Source organism: Mus caroli, chromosome 9 (assembly GCF_900094665.2).
Source record: "Mus caroli chromosome 9, CAROLI_EIJ_v1.1, whole genome shotgun sequence".
In the NCBI taxonomy this organism is placed as follows: domain Eukaryota; kingdom Metazoa; phylum Chordata; class Mammalia; order Rodentia; family Muridae; genus Mus; species Mus caroli.
In genome coordinates this window covers 80096686-80111523 of record NC_034578.1, presented here as the reverse complement: position 1 = coordinate 80111523, position 14838 = coordinate 80096686, and the positions used below count along the sequence as shown (strand labels likewise).

Genomic DNA, 14838 nt, shown 5'->3' with positions numbered 1-14838 from the left:
ACAGCTTATTTTCTCTTCTTCCCAAGGAACTATCTTGTGATCCCTGAGGCATTTGGAGTAAAGGCAGTTGTGCTTTTCCATATCTTTAAGTAATTGAATGCAGAGACATTAATTGGTTATGAGGTATTTTCTTTCATACGCCTGTGACCTTAGGCAGATAGCACAATGCTCACTGAAAATGTGCAACTTAAACCTAGGGATGGGCTTAGGACTCTGCATTACTGTCCAGTTTGTTTGCCATTCACTGACTTAAAGGAGACTAAATTATTATTAAACATAATTTTTGTTACTAAAGTGCTAACTAGTCTGGAGCATGCTTAACTGCTTAATGTTAGATGACTTCATTTTAATAAATCTCTGGGTCTAGAAAATCCCATTGTACTGAGCAACAAAACACACAGAGTCTGTTAGAAAAACATAGAACAATAAGCTATGGCAAAGGAAGTCACTCTGCACAGAGATACATGCAGCACACTTAGGATAACTGCCCTGCAGATTATTGAGACTTCTCGAGGCCAGATAGGAGTGGGAAATAATAATAATAAAATAATAAATACATACATTTTAACAATAACTCCAAAATCGCAAAGAGTGCGTATCCCCATGAGAGCCACCAGTTCCTGTACCCTAGGCCAGGCCCTCAGGATGCCCATCTACTGACATCTGACATCTGAGCACTTCTCTTGTTTGGCTGCCATTCCCTTTTGCCCTTCCCCCTCTTCTAAGCATCACCTTTGTTTTGTAACCTTTCTCTGAATCTGGTTCTTACAGTTTAGTTAATTGGGAGCATGGTCTCAAGTCTGTATACCCACAAAACTCTTGGCCAGTTGGACCTTAGAAAATGCCAGGTATTCCTAAGGGTAATTTATGCATCTAGGCTATTATTGACAAGAAGTGCTTGGGTTTTTCTTTCCCTTCCCTGGAAGCTCCCCAGTTAGGGAGTCAGAACTTTGTAAGCCTTACCTTGTATTTTGAGAAGATTGCTGAGAAGCAGCAGTGAGAAGTCGTCCCAACAGCAGTCAGGAAATTCAGTTATCATCTCCCCTCTGGTTTGCCCACTTTCTCCTGTGCTGTCTTGTGAATTAAACCCTGAGGTCATTTGTCTGCTTAGACTAGGCAACAGGATTAAATTGAATTAATTTCTTGTCTTAATTTTTGTTCTATTTCTGTGAAGAGACACCATGACCATGACAGTTTTTATAAAGAAAGCAGTTGATTTGGAAGTTGCTTAGGATTTTAGAGGGTTAGTCCATGATCATCATGGCATGGAGAATGGTGGCAGGCAGGCAGGGAGAGAGAAAGGAAGTCTGGGCCTGGCATGGGCTTTTGAAACCTCACAGCCCACCCCCAGTGACACACCTCCTCCAACAAAAGGCCACACCTCCCAATCCTTCCCAAACAGTTCCACTAATGAGGACTCACATTCAAATGTGAGCCTATGGGGATCATTCTCACTCAAACCACCACACTCCCACTCCTGGTACCAACTTCTGTGATTGTTACTGTGAAGAGACCATGACTGGGGCAACTCACATACAAGAAAGCGTTTAACTATGGTGGCTTGCTTACAGCGTCTGAGGGTTAGTCTGTTGTCATCCTGGCAGGAAATGTGGCAGAACTTGGGCAGCCATGGCGCTGGTAAAGTTAACTGAGAGCATTACATTCTGTTCTACAGGCAGCAAGCAGAAAGTGAGATTGGGCCTGGAGCAGGCAGGCTTTTGACTTAGAAGTTGGTTTTGTTTGATTATTTGGGTTTTGAATTTTATACTTTAACATTTTGATAGACTTTTAGATATCTCTTTTAAAGGGTAGTTCTATATATATATCCTGAGACTTAATATTGAATAAATTTTTAATGAAAATACTTTTACAACTTGGAGAAACGTTATAATATCTATATCTATCTATATAATATATATATACATATCTAATATATGTATACTTTTAAGAATTTATGTGCTTTTAAAATGACATACATTTTACTTATGTGTGTATGTCTGTGTGTGTGTGTGTATTTGGAAGTTGGGTATCATTTCTTAGGAGCTACCTACCTTGTATTTTGAGACAGTAACTCTTCATTGGTTCGTCGTAGCTTGCCCATGTGGCTAGACTAACTGGCCAGTGATTCCCAAGGATTTCTTATCTTCACCTTCATAGTGCTGGGACCACAAGCTCATACCACCATGTCTGACTTTTTACAATAGTTGACTTTTCTACATGGGTTGTGGAGCACAAACTTGGGTCCTTTTGTGACAGATATTACCACATGAGCCATCTCTCGTCTCCAAACTCTCTTTAAATAGAAGCCAAGACAAAAAAAAAAAAAAAATACCCAGTATTTAAATTCTACATTAGTACTAGCTGGCCTGGAACTCATAGAGATCCACCTGCCTCTGCCTCCCACCTGCTGGGGATTAAAGATGGCACTACCACATTTAGCCTATAAAATCTTTTTTTGTTTTTGTTTTGCTTTTTTTTTCGTTTGTTTGTTTGTTTTTTCGAGACAGGGTTTCTCTGTGTAGCCCCGAATGTCCTGGAACTCACTCTGTAGACCAGGCTGGCCTCGAACTCAGAAATCCGCCTGCCTCTGCCTCCCAAGTGCTAGGATTAAAGGCGTGTGCCATCATGTCCAGCTTTAAAATCATTTTTTAAGAACAAAAACTAATTGTGTGTGTGTGTGTGTGTGTGTATAAGACTACTTGTTCTGGCTGGATAGATAAATTGTAGCATAGGTATGGATCACTCACATTATTACTGTCTCTCTTTCAGCCATTAGGAAAGTGAGTCCTAAGGCTGTACCCAGCAAAAAGGGGATCCGAGTGGGATTTCGGTCCCAAAGCCTCAACAGAGAGCCACTTCGGAAAGATCCAGATATCGTAACAAAGCGGGTTCTTTCTGCAAGACTTCTGAAAATCAATGAGCTGCAAAACGAAGTGTCGGAACTACAGGTCAAGTTAGCCCAGCTGCTCAAAGAGAACAAGGCTTTGAAAAGCCTTCAGTATCGTCAGGAGAAAGCACTGAATAAGTTTGAAGATGCGGAGAATGAGATCTCACAACTTATACACCGCCATAACAATGAGATTACTGCGCTCAAAGAACGCTTGCGAAAATCTCAGGAGAAGGAGCGGGCCACAGAGAAAAGAGTGAAAGACACAGAAGGTGAACTATTTAGGACGAAATTTTCCTTACAGAAACTGAAAAAGATCTCCGAGGCCAGACACCTACCGGAGCGAGACGATTTGGCCAAGAAACTGGTTTCGGCAGAGTTAAAATTAGATGACACGGAGAGAAAGATTAAGGTAAGATTGTGTGCCTTACCGTTGTGATCTGTGGCCGGTTCTCACTGGGCGTTTGAAGGGGCTCTGATTGAGCAGCCCATCGCAGCTCAGCTTTTGCTTAGACCTGAAAGTAGTTTTTAATGTTAATTTTCTGGATAGAGATTAAGGACAGAGCTGGGCTGGTGGTGCGAGCTTTTAGTCCTAACACTCAGGAATCAGAGGCCAGGGCATCTTGGTGAGTTTGAGACCAGACTGGACTACATTCTGTGCCAGTCAGTGGTACATAGTGATACCCTGTCACAAACAACAACAGAAACCACAAAAGAAATTCAGGACACCTGAGAATGTGTGTAGGGGCTCGGGGTAGAGCTTAGTGTACAGCATACCTGCTCCTCAAGTAGAAGGACCTGGGTTCCACACCCAGCACTTACATAAAAGTAGCTGGCTATGAGCTCTTCAGTGTTTGGGAGAGGAGGTGCGGACAGGCAAATCTGTGGGGTTTACTGAGCAGCTAGCCTGGTCTACTTGGTGAGCTCTAGGTACTAGTGAAAGACCAAGGTAGACAAAAGCTAGGAAGGAATCCCAGGGTTGATCTCTGGCCTTCACACATGCATGCATACCTTTGCTTACGTGGAAGACTATATATTTAAAAGCTAGATGTCAAAGACTGTGGATATTATTAATAATCCATATGTGGATGGATAAATTTGAATCTTTTTCTGGAAATGCTTTCTTTGGCTTTTTGACTGTCTTAAAGAACAGTGATGTGTAAATACTCTGTACAAAAAAAAAAAAAATCCCTTTCCTTGAAGCTAGAAGTTCATGCAGCAGGAGGAAGACCATAAGGTGGCAGAGAGAGGGGCTGAGAGAACACTGATCAAAAAGGGGGACAGCCCAGGGGAAAGAAGGGTCCACGTGGGCTAAGGAACATGGGGGACAATGAGTGGAGGAGGGAAGCAATGAGGAGGAGGATGGTGGCTCACAGGTGTGTGATGGGTTAGTGAGTGTGAGGGCCCTTTGCATAAGAGGCACAGATAGGCCCGGAGTGGTGGCTTGTGCTTGCAGTGTGGGCACGTGGGAAGTCAAGGCCTGAGTTCAAAGCCAGCCTTGACCAGGTAGTAAGACTCTTTGTTTTACTCCCTAGTTCCAAGGTCTTTATAGATGGAATGCATTAATAGGAAAACTACATAGAAAGAGTCTCTATTCCCTTTGTCTGGTGTCCCTGGTATTTTATAACCGTCATACAATATTAGAGTCTGGGAGTTGGTTCTAATACAGTGAGGTGATCCAGCAGACTCCTCTTTGTATTCATGTGTAACATGATGCACAGTTTAATCGCATACCTGTTGGTGTGTGTGTGTGTGGGTGTGTGTGGGTGTGAGACCAGGGCTCCAGTCAAGATACAGACCAGTAATACCTTTCACGTTCCCCCTCTAACCTGAGATGCTTACTAACAGACATCCTGTAGTTCTGTCATTTCAAGACTGCTAATACGCTGGCGTACATCACTTACTCTCTAATGCCAGCTGTTGGGTAAGTCAGTGGCTTTTGATTTCTAAGTCATGCCTGACCATGTGTTGACAGAATGTCATGGCAAAGCCAATCGAAGGATGTCACCCCTGGTTTTCATACTAACCAGTAAAGCTGCTCAGACCAATCATGTACAGACTGTCTGTATGAACATGGCTTTCATTTCTCTGGGATGTGTACAGGACATACATGTACTGGATTGTAGGATAAGTCTGCTTGTCTGTGAAGAAACTACCAGCACCTTTCCAGGACAGCAGTGCCAGGGCATGTTCTGTCAGCAGTGCCTTCTGCTCTGGTGCTTCTCCTCATCAGCATCTGGTATTAACCTTATTCTTAACCCGATCTCACAGGCCTGCAGCATCTTATTGTACTGTTAAAGTGCATCTTCGTAAGATGTTGGAGTTGAACATCGGTTCATGATTTTATTCAGCATCTTTTTTTTTTATTTTGTTCTTGGTGTTTTTTTTTTTCTTTTAAGTGAATTATTTGTGTGTAGTTTTTTTATGTCGATTTTGAGAGTTCTTTATTTTTCTTGATACAAACCTTTTAAAAACTGTATGGTTTGCAAATCTTTTCTCCCACTCTGCATCTCTTCTTACCATCTTTAGTTGAAGAAGGAAAGATTTGGATCTCACTGTGGTCCACTGTAACAGATTTGGATCTCACTGTGGTCCACTGTAACAGATTTTCCTTTGGCCTGTTGAGCTTTATTGTCAAGTCTGAGAACCAGTCACCTCTGTTTTCCTTTTCTTATAGCATTAAAGATTTTCTCCTGGGTTGTGACCACAAGTAGTTTATTTTCTAATCTTTACTAAGGAATAAATGACAAAATATATATGTTTAAGGTGTACAGCTCAATATTTTATAAGCACTGTGTTTTATGTTTTTCATGTAAGAGAGTGGTTTATTTTGAGTTCATTTTTTTTTTTTTTTTTTTTTTGTGCAAGGAGTTGCGGTTAGGCCCCAGAATCAGGACTCTTACTCTGGTGCCATTAGAAAAGGCCGCCCTCTCACCTTCTCTTGGGCATGTTTTACAAACACCAGTCGGACATAGTTTTAAGGGCTTCTTTCTGCTCTCTAATCTCTACTGCTGTGCTGCTGACCAAAATACATATGTCTTCTGTTACCACACACCCTTGAACTTTAACCCAGAGAGTGACTACTTACAGGCTTCTGAAAAATTTTAAATCTCCATGAGATCTTCTGTCTTAATGGTTTATTTTGTGTGTGTGTGTGTTTACATCAGATCCCTGGGAGTTGGGTCACAGGCAGTTTTGAACTATCAGCTTGGGTCTTGTAGAAGAGCAGCAAGTCCTCCTAGCTGCAGAGCCACCTCTCAGCCTCTCTGTGTGTTTTGTAAAATGAGCTTGTCTGCAAACACATTCTGGAGCTTTGATAGGAATTGCCTTATGTGTAGATCACTTTACTTGACTGCCACCTTAGCTGCCGAATTTTCCAACTCCACGTGCAAGGTGTCTCTATGTATTTGACTCATTTCTGATTTTTAAATAGTCTCAAAATTTTCTCAGATCATTTCTAAAGTTTTCTTTTTAATTCAAGGTTTATTTCTATTGTAAAAATAGATTTTCAGTTGAGTGTTTTATGCACACTAAGCAACAATGTGGTTTAAGAAATGGCCCAAGTCTTAGGATAGTGGACTTATAAGCTTGTGTCTCAAAGTCTGGGATCTCACCTGAACTGCTTCTGTGTCATTAGAGGTGTTCTGGGGTCAGTATTTAACATGCACTCAGGGACCTTCCTGTGCTGAGTTGGCAAAAGTCACATCTGCCACCACCCCTTCCTCCCTCTCTCCTGAGGGTGCCACTTCTGACCCCACCCTCCAGAGAATTCTTCTTTACCTCTTAGCTTATTCTTTTATCCTTCACAACGCCCTTGGTGTCTGACTCATTCTATGTAATTATTTACTAATCAACACAGAAATTAAAATTGTTGTGATTGACTTTAATTTGGCTAGGAAATGTGGCCTCATCTTGCTGCTTGAATTTTGTCTCTTCCAATCCAAATTAATTTTTTCCTCTAGGTCAGTTAGTTGGTGATGTTGTTAAGGTCAGTAATTGGTTAAGAGGTAGTGGGTGCTTGGGCCAGTGGGTGCTTCTCTGTGCTGTTACGTGTTTCACACACCATACTGCAAGGGCGCCTGTCTGGGTCTGACAGAAGCATTCCTGCACTGCTCCAGCGCTCGTGGGCTTTCCTCTCAGGCTGGCAGCTGTGTGGTGCCCGGGATTGTTTGTTTGTTTGTTCATTTTTGATGTTTTGTAAATATGTTATCTGTATGTTCCACAAAAATTTTATAACCTCCAGCTTATATTACTTTACTAGCTTATACTTTACTTTTAAATGCATTTTATTGTGTGTATTTAACATACAGAACATGATGTTATTACAAGATACAGACATACTAAAAATGGTTATAATAATAAAACAAAATATTCGTCATCTCAAGCGGTTGCATGTGTTTCTTCTCTGTGACATGAATAGTTACCACGTGCTCAGATAATTAAAATCTTGAGCGTATTATAGCAATTCACCTCATTTTCATATTGCATATCACATTTTTGACATTTTTGAGTTTTTTATATGCATTCTATTTTTGAGACTTTCTTGCATGAGTACCGTAATCTTTTATGTGCACCACTCTCTTCTCCCAACTCCTCCTGGGTGCTCCCTTTCACTCCCTCCCAACTGCATAAGGCCTTTAATTACTGCCATATTACATATAAAACAACCCCAGGAGTTCATTCAGTGCTGTTCCTATGTACCTGTGTTTACGGATGACTTGGGATTTGATGACCTGTCGGGGGGCTCAGTCCTGAAGAGGTTGGGTTTTCTTCTCTCAGATGCATTAATTGCCTGTAGTAGTCGTCATCACTAGAGGGGCCTTATGAAATTTCCCCCATCCATGTTGATATGTCAACTGATGATATCGCTGTCTGTTCGAGTCTTACTTAGGAGACCACATTGTTTCATATTTTATGGGTGCAGCTTCCCTGTATATAGAATTCAGAATCTCGCAGCAGATGGTGTGGTCTTCTAGGTCTTACAATCTTTCCGCCTCCTCTTCCACAGTATTCTCTGAGTCACTGGTTTTTCCTTTCCCCCTCCATAGCACCTGTGTCTCACTCCCCTCCTCTGTAGAGGTCCTCCCATTCTGGGCCACAGTCCCTTACTCCATTCCTCTGTTCTGCCTTGACTCCAGGTTGTAGACTCACATCTAAAGATTCAGAATCATGATCCACAAATAAACTAGAACATTGGTTTAAATCCTGGCCTGGAGCTTCTACCCCATCTTTGGTTATTGAGTTCCTGGATAAAAAAATATACACAGTCTTTTTATTTTTAATAAGCTTTGAGCAGCACAATGGCTGGGTAGCTGTTAGAATCTATTTCCCTATCCATAACACCGAATTATTACTTATGTTTCATCTGGGATGCTCTTAGCTCCAATTGGACGGGCCTCAGGACCCCACTCGCCTTTCTCTTAACCCATGGCTATTTCTCCTTTTTCCTTATCTGCACATTTTTCTTTTCTTCCCTCCAAGCCCTTGAAACCTCAACCCCACCTTCTGCTCAACTATTAGCTGCTGGCATCTTTATTTACCAATCATAGTTAACTGGGGGATGAGTCACCTAGCTAGAGAGTCTGGGGTGACCAGTCTTGGGAGCCCAAATTAGCATTAGAATACAATCAACATCAGGCCAACCCACCATACCAGGCACATTTGCCTTTCTGGTCCAGGGTACCTTGCACAGTGTACTATCTCCTAGTTTCAGCCACTTACTTGTATATTTCATGATTTTTTTCCCTTTAAAGCTGAGTAATATTCCATAGTGTGTACATAGCGCACTTCCAGTATCCATTCCTCAGCTGGAGGACCTTTGGGTTGTTTTCCTTTCCCAGCTATTGAGAATAAAGGAGCAGTGGACATGGCCGAGCAGTGTGGCGGAAGAGGTCAGGCCCGTTGGGCGTGTGCCGAGGAGTAGTTTTTGAGGGTTTTCCACACTGATTTCCGGAATGATTGGACCAGTTTGCAAAACCACCGAGGGAGTATATGTAACTACAGCCATTTCTTCTTTGATGTCAAACATACTCAGTGGAGAAGAGATCCCTCCTGCAGCAAACAGGGCTGAGGAGACTGGTGTCCACACATAGAAGATGAACTAGACCCATGTCACCCTGTACAAAGTTCACTCCGAGTGAACGAATGAGGCTTCTGGTTCCCCACATTCTTTACAGCCTTGGCTGTAATTTGTTTGGTTGATCTTAGCCATTCTGACTGGGATAAGTGGAAGTCTCAAAGTTGTTTGAATTTGCATTTTTCTGATGGGTAGGGATAATTAAAAGGTTTTTCTTTCTTCTTTTGAGACCTCTCCGTTTAGATCCATAGTCTGTTTTTAAATTGGGGCTCTTGTTTTCTTGACTCTTTTTTGTTGTTGTTGTTTCTTTAAATATTCTGAATATTACTATTACTCCTCTATCAGATGTGTAGCTGACAGAGATTCTCTCTTGCTATGGGCTTCGCCTTCAGTAGGTGGATTAAATTATACAGCAGTTTTTTAGGTATATGAGGTCACACGTGTCAGCAGTTGGCCTTATTCCTCGGCAAGTGGAGTCCTGTAAAGAAAGCCTCTGCTTAGACCACTGCTGTAGGATACCGTCTACGTTTTTGTATAATGGTTTCACTACTTCAGGTGTCTCACCTTTCCTCCACTCAGTCTGAACTTTGTGCAGCGTGACATGGGTCTAGAGTCTTCTATGTGTGGACACCAGCCTCCTCAGACCCGTTTGCTGCAGGAGGTATCTTCTCCACTGAGTATTTCTGACATCAAAGAAGAAATGGCTGTAGTTACATGTACTCATATTTGGTCGTCGGTTTTGTTCCTTTGATCTCCAAATCTGTCTTGGTGCCGGTACCGTGCTGTTTTTATTACTATAACTCTGTAACATAGCTTGAACCTTTGGCATCGTTGTTTTTCTCAGGACTGCTTTGACTTTCCCTTGTCTTTGGCAGTTCTGCGTGAACTGTAGGCTGCTATTTTTGTTTGGATGAGGCTCTTACTTTTCTTTTATTTCAATGTAGTTTTTTTGTTTTTGTTTTTGTTTTTTAAAGAATGTCAGGATTCTGTTCTTGGCCTGGAACTTGGGAAAGGCAGCGTTATGTTTATAGGGACGTCAGGCCACGGCTTTTACTCCTGTCCTCACCTGCCCTTCCTTTGAGAGATGGAGGGGGGGTGTTTTCACAGCACTGAGTCTAACCAGCTGATGTCAACAGCCTTTCCCCGTGAAAGGCAAGCCTATTATTTGGCTGCATGTTTGTTATTTGATGTGAGTAACACGATGCCTGGGAGCTCAGTAGTTTTTCNATAGTTTAGAAGTAGATATGTGTTTAAGGAGATAAACAGTGAAACATTTCAGCCTGGGCAATGGTGGCACACGCCTTCAATCCAAGCCCAGAGGCAGGCAGATCTCTGTGTCTGATCTGTTCTACAGAGTGAGTGTCAAGACAGCCAGGGCTACACAGAGAAACCTTGTCTTGAAAAACTTTTAGTGAAGGATTGCAATGGAGTCGGCTCCCCTTATTAATGCCATTTAAATTAAAAATGTAATACATGATATACTCAAAAATTGAATGCATCATTGGGATACCATGTTTCTATCAATCTATCTATCTATCTATCTACCTAGATCAATCATGTTGCCTTAGTCAGGGTTTGTATTCCTGTACAAAACATCGTGACCAAGAAGCAAGTTGGGAGGAAAGGATTTATTCAGCTTACAGTTCCACATTGCTGTTCATCACCAAAGGAAATCAGGATAGGAACTCAGACAGGGCAGGAACCTGAAGGCAGGAGCTGATGTAGAGGCCATGGAGTGCTGCTTACTGGCTTGCTTCCCCTGCCTTGCTCAGCTTGCTTTCTTATAGAATGCAGGACTACCAGTCCTGGGATGGACCACCCACAATGCACTGGGCTCTCCTACCCTTGATCACTAATTGAGAAAATGCCTTAGAGTTGGATCTCATGGAGGCATTTCCTCAACTGAGGCTTCTTTCTCTGTGATAACTACAGCTTGTGCCAAGTTGACACACAAAACCAGGGAGTACACATGGGGACTATCAAAATTCTTTCTAACAGCCTTTTCAAATGCATAGCACATTGTTGTATATAGCTAGCCTTCAGAGTAACAACACTGTTCTCTGTGATCACCCTTCTGCATCACAGCACTGTGTTGGCTGTGGTTACTCCTCTGCTTTGTGTTGGCTGTAGTCACCCCTCTGCACTGTGTTGGCTGTAGTCACCCCTCTGCTTTGTGTTGGTTGTGGTCACCCCTCCACACTGTGTTGGCTGTGGTCACCCCTCTGCACTGTGTTGGCTGTGGTCACCCCTCTGCACTGTGTTGGCTGTAGTCACCCCTCTGCACTGTGTTGGCTGTAGTCACCCCTCTGCATCTCAGCTCTTTGTTGTTTTCTTTAGTCCCTGTACTGTGAACAGCAGGCTTTAGCAATTTATTGAATGGTCTCCTTAAAATAACATACTATTTTTATGTTCTTTAATGTGTTAATACAAATTTTAATACTTAAGACCTGATTTGAAAGCACAGAAACCTGCTTCAGTTTTCGGATGAAGTGGTTCTCAAACCCTTAAACATTGTGGGCAACCCTTCTCCAACCAAGCTTTTGTTTATGGGTTTCTCTACTGGTATTTGCCACATTAGGATTACAACTTATCAGTTAAAGTGCTTCTTAACTTATTTAAGCCAGGATAAATAAGTGCGTCCATTACATCATCCAGTGTTTTCAGGCTAAGTGCTAGCTGAGTGGTTATGAGCATGGACTCTCGTGCAGAGGACCCTGTTTCAGTTTCCAGAACCCACATGACAGCCCACGACCACCTGGAACCCCAGTTACAGTGCCCTGCTCTGGTCTCCACAGGCCAGGAGGAAACCCACATACCTAACTATGAGCAAGCACCTAGACACATGAAATAAAAATTAATCTCTTTGTTAGTGCTTTGTTTTCTGAGACAGTTTCTCTGTGTAGCCCTGGCTGTCCTGGGCCTCATTTTGTAGACCAGGCTGGCCTTAGACTTAGAGATCAGCCTTCCTCTGTCTCTGCCTCCCAAGTGCTGAGATTAAAGGCATGCACCATCACCACCTGGCTAAATAAATCTTTTTTTTTTTTTTTTAACTTTTTAAGTATTTTTTTCAGAACTTGAAATGATTCAGGATGAAATTGGTTCGCATTATATATTTGTAAGTTTCTTTAATGTCTGACTCAGTAGAGGACAGCTGGGTCCTCAGCTCTGCTTCTGCACTCAGTCTACTGCAATATGTTATTATGATTGATAAGTATGCAGCCAATTCAGCCTCACACAGATGTTTGTAGTAATTAGAAAACAGAGTCATATTTAAATAGCACTTTAAACAAGTAGATGTTCTTTAATATTATTCTAAAACTTATGTTGATATTCTCTGGACTTTGAGTGCCTTCCTGACCAAGGCTGTAGTAGCAGAATAATCACAGCAGGCACCAACAGTCTGTCCTGAAAGAAAATCAGGGGTTATGACCGCTATAGGAATCCACAGTCATCAAACAGACAATTGTCTTCCAGCCTTCATGAAAAGATGAACTATAATCACATGTACATAAGTTTGTTTGTTTGTTTGTTTGTTTGTTTGTTTTTTAAGAACTACAGCAAGCTGTAAGGTGTGCATTTAGTATGAAAATTCAACTCTACTTTTCACTTCAGATTAACATATAGTAAGTTACTTTGTCATGACAGCATGATGAAACTATTGCGATGGCCTCTCTGTCTTTAAGCAGCTGGTGACATTTAGGAAGCAGTTTGCTCTTGTGGAGCTCAGTATTTATCTCTGGGAAAGACAACCTGGGTAGACTTTTTGTCTGGTAGCTTTTCCTATAAGAGAAAGTTGCTCAGCTTCCCTTTGCTCCAGGGTGCCCTTGAGTAGACTCTTGTTAGAACAGTTCTGCCGCTCAATAAAAGGTCTTTGGAAGCAAGGACAGATTGAGCATTGCTTCCCTTTTCTCTCTGGCCAGCTAGGTCCATTTCTCTCCTCTCTCCTCACCTCCCTCTAGTGGCCAGACTCTGCTCTCAAAGTGGTTCTGCTTGTCTGAACCCAAATCCAGAAGCTCCCCCTCGCCTCACCTCCTTCTGTGCTGTTTTTAACTGGAGGAGTGAATTAAGGCAATAATGGACGTTAAGTCACCAGGTTACCTCTGCTATCATCGCCCTGCCCTCTTGTTTTGTGACTCCTGTCTTAATCCCCAGGCACATCTGAGGAATCAAATGATGGGGCTCCTGAGATGCCTAAGCTCTGGGATCTGATGAGTCTAAGTCATACTTCATTCTTATTATCACATCTATCAGTCACCTGTCAGTCAGTCTGTCTGTCTATCAATCATCTGTCTATCCATCCTTCTATCTATCTATCTATCTATCTATCTATCTATCTGTCTGTCTATCTGTCTATCTATTTACCTATCTAAATCCTCTATCTAATCTATCTATCTATCTATCTATCTATCTATCTATCTATCTATCTATCTATCTTAATCCTCTATCATCTATTGTGTTTAAGTGCATGTGCAAGCATGTGTGCATGCATGCATCCATATCAATGTCTCTGTCTATGCAGTGGCTTGCACACCATGGCATGCTCGTGGAAGTCAGAGGATGACTTGTGGGTTTTAGTTCTCTCCTTTTTCCCCCATGGACTCTAGAGATTGAATTTGGGTCATCAGGCCATCAGGCTTGGTACCAAGTACCTGTATCTTCTAAGCCATCTCACTGGCCATGAAGTTAGAATTTGTAAGCCTTTCATGTGCCTCAAATACTTTTAGGTTGGGAATCCTTTCATTTCCTCTGACTAAAATTGTTGTTTCTAAAAGAGTTTACTCTTAATTTTGGGTATATATGAGCGGAGGTATGTAGATACGTCAGTGCAGTGCTTGCAGAATCCAGAGGAGGACTAGAGTCACAGGAAGCTGTGAAGCATCCATTGTGCGTGCTGGGGATTGAACTCTAGGCCTTTGAGAGAACAGTAGGTGCTTTGAACTGCTGAGCCATCCCTCCATAGCTGTCCCTTCATAAAACTATGTAACTGTTATCAAATGTTATCAAATGACAGAAAAACTGCTAATGTTGAAAACATCTGTGCTGGAGAAAGAAAACTCAACTTGCTGCGAATCTTTACTCTAAAACAATTCTAAAAAATGGCCAGGACATATACATACATACATACACATATATATGCATACACACATATGTGTGTACATATATATGTATATGTAAATTTAAATATTATACATATATATTTCATGACTTCTACAGTAATGTTTGGAGGATCCATGAAAACCTTTCATTTCATAGTTTTGTGTTACTGTTTACATAAGAGTTTTTGAGCTGAAGAAGGACAGAGGCTTTACCTTCTGTTACAAGAGGGCTTTGACACTGACTAGGCTTGCCATGAGGTGAGGTGTGACTTCCTCAGGCTGTGGAACGCTCCGGAGAGGCAGTCCCTGCTGGGAAGGAGTCTCTCCTTGCAAGCCCTGCAGTGGATGCTGACATTCCTTCCTGCCGCATACGATAGTGTACCCTGACAACTGCCTGATAACATTGTTTCTTCACTGAGTCCTGTGCTAGGCACGCGGGGAGGCCAGGCCAGGCCGTCAGGCTGATGCAGCAGGCACTGTACAGACTGAGGCATTCCCCGTCTTGTCATGTTTTTTGTTTGTTTGTTTGTTTTTTGTTTTTTTTTATTAGGTATTTATTTCATTTACATTTCCAATGCTATCCCAAAAGTCCCCCACTTGCTCCCCCACCCACTCCCCCACTTGCTCCCCCACCCACCCACTCCCACTTCTTGGCCCCTGTACTGAGGCAGATAAAGTTTGCACGACCAATGGGCCTCTCTTTCCACTGATGGCCGACTAGGCCATCTTCTGATACATATGCAGCTAGAGACACGAGCTCTGGGGGGTACTGGTTAGTA

At 42.2% G+C, this 14838-nt stretch overlaps 1 protein-coding gene across 3 annotated transcripts in view; it reads left to right on the top strand.

Annotated features, from left to right (window-relative positions):
- Lca5 (lebercilin LCA5) overlaps nt 1–14838 on the top strand; it is a 50676-nt gene that overhangs the window by 15745 nt on the left and 20093 nt on the right. For all 3 annotated transcript variants that reach the window (XM_021172284.1, XM_021172283.1, XM_029481114.1), the window contains exon 3: nt 2770–3299. In XM_021172284.1, the coding sequence (XP_021027943.1) occupies nt 2770–3299 (530 nt within the window). The remainder of the gene's footprint in view (nt 1–2769; nt 3300–14838) is intronic.